The sequence below is a fragment of the Mchenga conophoros genome, linkage group LG3 (genome assembly GCF_057382185.1).
Source record: "Mchenga conophoros isolate Kocher_MC1m ecotype Shallow Benthic linkage group LG3, M_conophoros_male_GT1.1, whole genome shotgun sequence".
NCBI classification, from domain to species: Eukaryota; Metazoa; Chordata; class Actinopteri; order Cichliformes; family Cichlidae; genus Mchenga; species Mchenga conophoros.
Genome location: NC_140528.1, coordinates 38,927,075 through 38,935,027, shown reverse-complemented (window position 1 = coordinate 38,935,027; position 7,953 = coordinate 38,927,075). Strand labels below are relative to the sequence as shown.

The following is a 7,953-nucleotide window of genomic DNA, read 5'->3' as shown; positions in this document are numbered from 1 at the left end:
TTGTGTAATTTATAATGTATAGTGAACAACTGATTTTGATATCTGAACTCTTCATCAGTTTATATTAAAAAAGCCATAAATGCACACCTGTACTCTGTATTTTTCACTGTCAAGTGTATTAAAAAGAACTAGAACTCACTAGATTGTCCGTTTCTTTGAACACCGAGTACAGTAATGTGATGCAAGAAAGAAGAAATGGTCTAATTTTACCATGTGGTTATGGAATCAATCGTAAACCAGACCAAAACCTGAGTCAGTAGAGTTGAGACACACCTGAATGTCCATTAGAAATGACTCATAGGTACAGTAGTGTGCAGGAAGACGTAGTACTTCAAAACCGGTGGAAGACTTTGGAAGATTGCTGTTGACCACTTCCACAGTCATTTCTCGGCAAGACTTCCCATCCTGTCCAAAACTTGATGAGGGCTTTTTGTTGTGCACAAGATGCTGCAACAGAAGATTGTTTTAAACTATAATGACATCCTATATTCATTATTTTGAATCTTTTATGGAGAAATACCATAAAAGATGACCACTTACATACAGGGCACCAGACATTTTTGCCCCACTCAAATTGCTGTTGTAGCTTTTATAGATATTTTTATGTTAACAAAGCTAAAAGTAGTCTACATACAATTCTAGTGCAACTGATAATGCCACCACTCTTATGTATTGCATGGAGCAAATAACAAAACAAAATTATACTATAGCGTAGAGCTGGGCAATAGAACGATAACGATATGTATTGCGAAATAACTTTTTCTCAATAGAAAAATTAAACTATTGCGATAGACCTCACCGCTCTTGTCCTTTTTATAAAAAAATAAATAAAAATAAATATCGTGATATGAAAAAATCTCATATCGCCCAGCTCTACTATAGTGTACTTTGTTAATGACCCAAGATCACTGGACTGTATGTAATTTACCAAAGTATAATCAGAGAAAACCAATGGCAAAATACCTATCGCAGCAGACTTACCATTTTCAATGAAGGACCGAAGGTAACCTGCCACTCTGCATTTATCCTCGAGAGCATTCCTCTTCTTCCTCATCTTCATCTTCTGTGGCAGGCCACAGTCATTTTATAGCTTTACTTATCTTGTAGTCTTAAGAGCATCAGCAACATTAGGTGTATTTTTATTAAATGTAACCCAGCTGTTCAACTAACCCACGCATACAAAACAGTATATTGGTGTTTTGTGTCAACAATTAATGTTCATCCTTCATAAATTAACCAAATAGCTTTACTATTCAGATGTTAAAAGATGTGACCTGACCTTACCTCACAACAGGGAGCAGTCTCTGATTCCCTTGGTAAGAAAGGAGGAATGATGTCTGATCTTTCTGTCAGAAGCGGCCATACCATGGTTTCCTTAAGCCCTTTCCTCAGCTGCTTGACTTGACGACTTGTTTGTGTTATGACCTACAACGGTGAGACCAAACCAAAACTGAAGTTGGAGTCTGTAAAGTGACACACACTTTAAATGTTAAATATTTAAAGAACATCCACTGTACTAGTAAAAGCATTTTCAAATTATACCCACTTACAAAATCACTACGTTGAACTAAAATTGCTTTCTTTTCTTTCACATAGATTACTTGTCTTCCATATTAGCACAGAAGATAAGCCACTTTAAAACAGTCATGAATAACTATCACCTACAACAATGTAAATAGTAATACAGACATTAACCCAGAAGACAATTATTTTCTCTTACCTAATTTATAGAATTCTTTGCTATGATAAAAAACAGTATTAAAAAAAATCTGTGACTAAACTGATTAAAAAGCTCATTTTTGCCAGACAGACAGACTAACCAAGCAATAATAACATATCGTTACTTACCCTGAACAGCGTTTCATGGAGTGGAGCTAGCTGTGATAGCGTTAGCATTTGCTAACGTTAACACTGTGCGGTTGTGATGAGAACTTGGACCAGGGACCACTTCATCTCCAGTACACTGCTGCAATACGCAGACTGAGGTGAAGACGTTCAATCTAAGCGGTTAGCAAGTTCTTTGAGTAACTCAGAAACGGACTTGTTTCCTGCAGCCATGCCCTTCACAAGAATTGATACACCTGTAACGTTATTCGCGCCCAGTGTTTTGCATTTGTCGGTGCCTTAAGTTTATTTTGAGCTGCATACTGCCGCCAGCTGCATAGGAGATGCATTGCACCATTAAACCTAAATCGACAATTCATGTGCTATTACTTATGTCTGAGTAAAGGAGCAACCAATCACACAACTGGCTCCGCCCTGTCTTTCTTGATTGACAGACAAAGTCATTCTGCTGAAAAGTCGCATTATGAAATAAATAGACCATCGGGAAAAACGGGATTTTGAAATAAAGACTGACTTTGAAAAAAGGTCATTTTGGAATATAAACGGCTGGAAATAAATAAAATGCCTCAGGAATAATCTCTGTTATTGTGAAAAATAATGACCATGAAATAATATTTCACAATAATAAGAAAATATATATAGCAGAATGTAATATGTTTCACAATAATGAGCATTGTTTTCAAAATGTGTTCCATTATTTCACAATATCATTCTCACATTACATATCTGTGTCTTATTTATTCACATAGTTATTTATTTCATCTTGACCTATTTATTTATTTAATTTTGAACACTTTGGAGTTCCATAGAAGGACTGGAGTTTGAGTACTCAAAGACCGCTAAGGCCGGAAGTGCGAGGCTTGTGAAATGCCGGTCGATCTCCGTCGCGCTGCCCAGGTTGCCTAGCAACCATGATACTAACCGCTGTAAACGTTTCATACAGCTTTGTTTGAGGCCCTTGTGGACTGTTAAGGCTGCGTACATTAGGGCTACAGAACCTGAATTGGGATACAGCCTAAGGCTGTTCCAATTCTCAGCACCGGTCCTCTCTTTCCCTGAGTCCTTAGCAAATCTCCTTCCCACGATGACGTTTCCATCGAGGGCAAGAAAAAGAGCTTAGGAAAAGGAGATAGGCGCTACTTTTGAAATAACACCCCACGTGGTTACGTTGGTCTGCTTAGTCACGTGACCGCACAGCAACAAATCACAGCAGAGCCGGAAAAGGCGGCGGAGCAAAGTGTGTGTGCAGGAGAGGAGTCGAGCAGAGAGAGCTGCTTTTTCATGAAACGGGAGTAAAGTAGTAAACTTACAGGAACATATACCACTGCCAACGTTGGGATTAATTTCTGCATCGATCTGCACACCCTTGTGTCCTGGATCGTAGCCGAGATCAGCGTGAACCACGTGGGTCTCTGCTCCCTGATCTGTTTCTTAAGACTTTCAGATTCATCACGGAGTTTCTCTCGGTTTGTGGGCTCATATAAAGGTAAGCACCGAGCCAACTTTAATGTGGGTTCAGTTTATGTTGTTGCTGTTAAGAATAATAGATTGCTTGGTATACACTGGAGTTAGACAGACTGTAGAGTTTGTGATTGTCTGCAACATTATAATCTGGCGGTTGCTATGGGGTAAGAATACATACAGAAAAATAGTCTTTGAATATGAACAAAGGGTGCAGGGCAGGAGAAGAGCCATCCCTCAGGACAGGAAGCCACGGGTACAAGCGTGGGGGAGGGCAATCAGCCTTTAGAATAGGACTTCATAGGGCTTTGGAGTTGACGTCACGCCGCAAAGCATTGTGGGAGCGCAGCGTCGTTTTCAGGGTCTACGAATCAAAACAAACACACTGTGTTGGAATGTATGGAACGCCAGGACTGCCATAATGAATTAATTAAATACACCATTAAATAATTAATTAAATGTGTCAATAATTAATTAAAATTGGAATTAATTAATTAAATAAATAGTTATGACACATGTAATTAATTAATTATCTGAGTGGCAGTCTGAGGTACACCTGTGCACTACTCATGATGTCAGATCAGCATCCTGATGTGGCACACCTGTGAGGTGGGATGGATTATCTCAATATAACAGATGTGCCCACTACCACACATTTGGACTGATTTGTGACCACTGTTTGGGAGGGATGGTTATATTGTGTATCTGGAATGAATTTTAGGTCTCTACGTCCATCCCATGGGGAATGGGAGCAAAAACAAAAGTGTTGCGTTTATATTTTTGTTGAGTGTATATATATATATATATATATATATATATATATATATATATATATATTGTGTACATGACAGCATTGCTGTCCAGCATTGTGTTTATCAAAACTCTTTTTACAAGTCCTGCTGTGTGTGTGTGTCCCAGGTGATTAACAGGAGGAGAAGAGTCTGGTGGTGCAACGGAGGAACAATTTCATCCATTTGGACTCAGCTGAGCCACTACAGAGGAAACAATCAATGACTTCAACACAAAAGGTGAGAAAAATATCACAGTTACAATTAGGGATGCACCGATACTGGTATCGGGGCCGATACTGTAAAATGTGTGTGTACTCATACTCGTAAAAGTTAAGCGATACCATGAACCGATAATAATGTAGCCCGGATGGGAATTTGGGAGTAGATACTCATAATTCCCATGAACTTAAACGCCACTGTAACATAAGGTGTTCACAGTTGATGTTATGTGATGTAACTGTACCCAGAATGTAATTTGCCCTGTAATATGTCACAAGGTAAATACAGGTAATTAGAGCAATCAAACTGTTATGTTAATCATAAAATATTATTTTATGGTATGTAACTCTGAATGGAGTTTAAATATTGTTCAGAGTTCTAATTTTCTGGAGGCCCGTGAAGGTATCATAAAACGGGACCTGTGTATCTGTTGCAATGGAGGAGGAGAAGAGAACGGCATAGAGAGATGCACGAGGTTAGCTGAACCAAAGTGAGAGACTCGGCTAGTTTTACTGAGGTTAACTAGCACAAAAGAGTGTGTGACTAGAAAGCTAACCGTGTGAGAGCTTCGCAACAGAGTGTGGGTGAAGTGACTTTTTGTTTCAACGGTCGCACCACTGTGGAGTGGATTTAGTGTGGGACTGGTGAACGGCGACCTACCGAGCAACGGAACTGTAAGTCAGACTTTTGTGCTCTTACTGGGGAGAAGAGGATTTTTCTCCTTCATCTGGCGTGAGCAGCAAACAGGCCTGCAACAAGTGTGAATGTGAGTGTGTGTGGGGCCAATGTGTGAATATTGTGTGTTTAGTGGATTTATATAACATGTTTTGGAGTGTATATTAGTGAGTCACTTACCAAAAGGTGATAACATAAGTTGGGTTGTGTAATATAATTTGAAAGGGAATTATTTCATTTATACAGTACAGTGTATTTCATTTGGTTAAGGAATTGGAATATTATTTGAGTTTAAAAAAGGGATGTGTTGTGATGTGTTCAGTAAACGTTTCGTTTGTGTTAAAGAGTTGTCTGGGGTCGTTTCTTTACTACTGGTTAAGTTTAACTTGTGTGTGGTAGAAGTATCGTTTTTTGTACTCAATATCTGCAAGTACTCAGATCCAAGTATCGGTATCGTATCGGTTTGGAAAAATGGGTGTCGTTGCATCCCTAGTTAGAATATTACTGAAAGCTGGTGTGTTTTTAAAAACATGATAACAGCAGCTTTATCTTTTGCATCCTGGGCTCATCCATATATACAGAATCTACATTCGAATCAGAAACCACAGAAGTTACAAGAAAATACAAAGATCTTTTTTATAAGCACACATTGAAACAACAATATCATCAGTTGAACTTGAAATTTCTTATGCGTAAAAGATTTTCTCTGCTGATCAATATTTCTTCAATAATGTCATTTTCATTACAACTCTCATTGTAGCATATCATTGTAATGTGACACTGCCACCAGAAGGTGGTGGAAACACACCAACAATGTGTTTGTTGACATGTTTGATTCCACCAATGGAGGGAGTTTCAGTTTGTTCCACGACTGCATTTCACTCACTGCCTCTGTTTGTATCTCTGTCACTGCAGGACCAACATGGAGCAAGAAGTCAGCGCTCCCAGGAGGCCGACAAACCTCACAGAAGAAAAGGAGAGAAAACCTACAGCTGTGATGAGTGTGGAAAGTCTTTTACCCACTCTGGACACTTAAAAATACACCAACTCATCCACAGTGGAGTTAAAGCGTACAGCTGTGACTTGTGTGGAAAGTCTTTTACCCGGGCTGCAGACTTAAAAAGACACCAAGTCATCCACAGTGGAGTTAAACCTTACAGCTGTGATGAGTGTGGAAAGTCTTTTACCCAGGCTGGAAACTTAAAAACACACCAACTCATCCACAGTGGAGTTAAAGCGTACAGCTGTGACTTGTGTGGAAAGTCTTTTACAGAGGCTGGAAGCTTAAAAACACACCAACTCATCCACAGTGGAGTTAAAGCATACAGCTGTGACTTGTGTGGAAAGTCTTTTACCGGGGGTGGAAACTTAAAAACACACCAACTCATCCACAGTGGATTTAAACCTTACAGCTGTGAGTTGTGTGGAAAGTCTTTTACAGAGGCTGGAAGCTTAAAAACACACCAACTCATCCACAATGGAGTTAAACCTTACAGCTGTGACTTGTGTGGAAAGTCTTTTACCCGGGCTGGAGACTTAAAAAGACACCAAGTCATCCACAGTGGAGTTAAACCTTACAGCTGTGATGAGTGTGGAAAGTCTTTTACCCAGGCTGGAAACTTAAAAACACACCAACTCATCCACAGTGGAGTTAAAGCGTACAGCTGTGACTTGTGTGGAAAGTCTTTTACAGAGGCTGGAAGCTTAAAAACACACCAACTCATCCACAGTGGAGTTAAAGCATACAGCTGTGACTTGTGTGGAAAGTCTTTTACTGGGGGTGGAAGCTTAAAAACACACCAACTCCTCCACAGTGGATTTAAACCTTACAGCTGTGAGTTGTGTGGAAAGTCTTTTACCCAGTCTGGAACCTTAAAAAAACACCAACTCCTCCACAGTGGAGTTAAAGCGTACAGCTGTGACTTGTGTGGAAAGTCTTTTACCGAGGGTGGAAACTTAAAAATGCACCAACTCATCCACAGTGGATTTAAACCTTACAGCTGTGAGTTGTGTGGAAAGTCTTTTACCCAGTCTGGAACCTTAAAAAAACACCAACTCATCCACAGTTGATTTAAAGCACACAACTGTGAGTTGTGTGGTAAGGTTTTTGCTCTAAATAGCGACTTACAGAGGCATCTAGTTACCCACTCTGGAATTAACGTGTACAGCTGCGACTTTTGTGGAAAAAGTTTCAGTGACAAACAGTACCGAAATATTCACCTACGGATTCACACTGGAATTGATGTTTCCTGCTGTGATCAGTGTGGGAAACTGTTTACAATAGATGCACAGTTACAACAACACACTGAGGAGAGACCTTATAAATGACCTGTGTGAGAAGACTTTTAAAGCTCCAAATCAGCTGAAAAAGCACCAACAGATCCACTCCAGAAAGTAACTCTAGAAGTGCAGTTACTGTGAGGATGTATTGATTTTTTATCTTGTAATTTTAACCTGATTGTTTGGAAAAAGTCTGATCAGTAAACTTATGGAGTTATACTGAATGAACTGTTTGGAAAAATGAAGACTCATTTTCACTCAGTAAGCTGAGTGTTGTAATATAAACAGTAAAATGTAATTGGACGTTGGCAGAGATGCTTTTTATTTCAGGCGACGTTCAGGATAAAAACGTTGAAGGAATTCCCTGATTTACAATGTCTTTGTTTAGGAGTGGAGCAAAGAACATGGATCCATTTCTCAACCCAGTCGTCACTGTGGTGGTGGGAAAGCGTTTCTCTTTGACCTTTGTAGAAAAACCTCCAATCACGAACGGGACCTAAAACCACATCAACGTAGACACACTGGAGACAAAATGAACTACTGCAAAGAATGTGGGAGAGGCTTCCACACACCAAATACTATAAAAATACATGACCTCTTCCACAGTGTGGTCAAGAAGCACATCTGTGACCAGTGTGGGTCATCCTTCACCACTGCAGGAGGGACACCATACAAGTGCAGA

At 39.6% G+C, this 7,953-nt stretch overlaps 1 protein-coding gene and 1 long non-coding RNA gene across 2 annotated transcripts; one reads left to right on the top strand and one right to left on the bottom strand.

Annotated features, from left to right (window-relative positions):
- Window positions 1–313: 313 nt before the first annotated feature.
- Window positions 314–1,881, bottom strand: LOC146578559 (uncharacterized). The gene is made up of 3 exons (XR_014890153.1): window positions 1,849–1,881; window positions 982–1,425; window positions 314–447 (listed from the first exon to the last, which is right to left on the bottom strand). It is a non-coding gene; the product is annotated as an uncharacterized LOC146578559 (long non-coding RNA).
- A 967-nt stretch (window positions 1,882–2,848) lies between these two features.
- Window positions 2,849–7,667, top strand: LOC146578558 (uncharacterized). Its single transcript, XM_085268718.1, has 3 exons — window positions 2,849–3,331; window positions 4,225–4,334; window positions 5,907–7,667. The coding sequence occupies exons 2-3, from the start codon at window positions 4,317–4,319 to the stop codon at window positions 7,059–7,061; spliced, it is 1,173 nt and encodes a 390-aa protein (XP_085124844.1). The 5' UTR covers window positions 2,849–3,331; window positions 4,225–4,316; the 3' UTR covers window positions 7,062–7,667.
- Window positions 7,668–7,953: the final 286 nt, after the last annotated feature.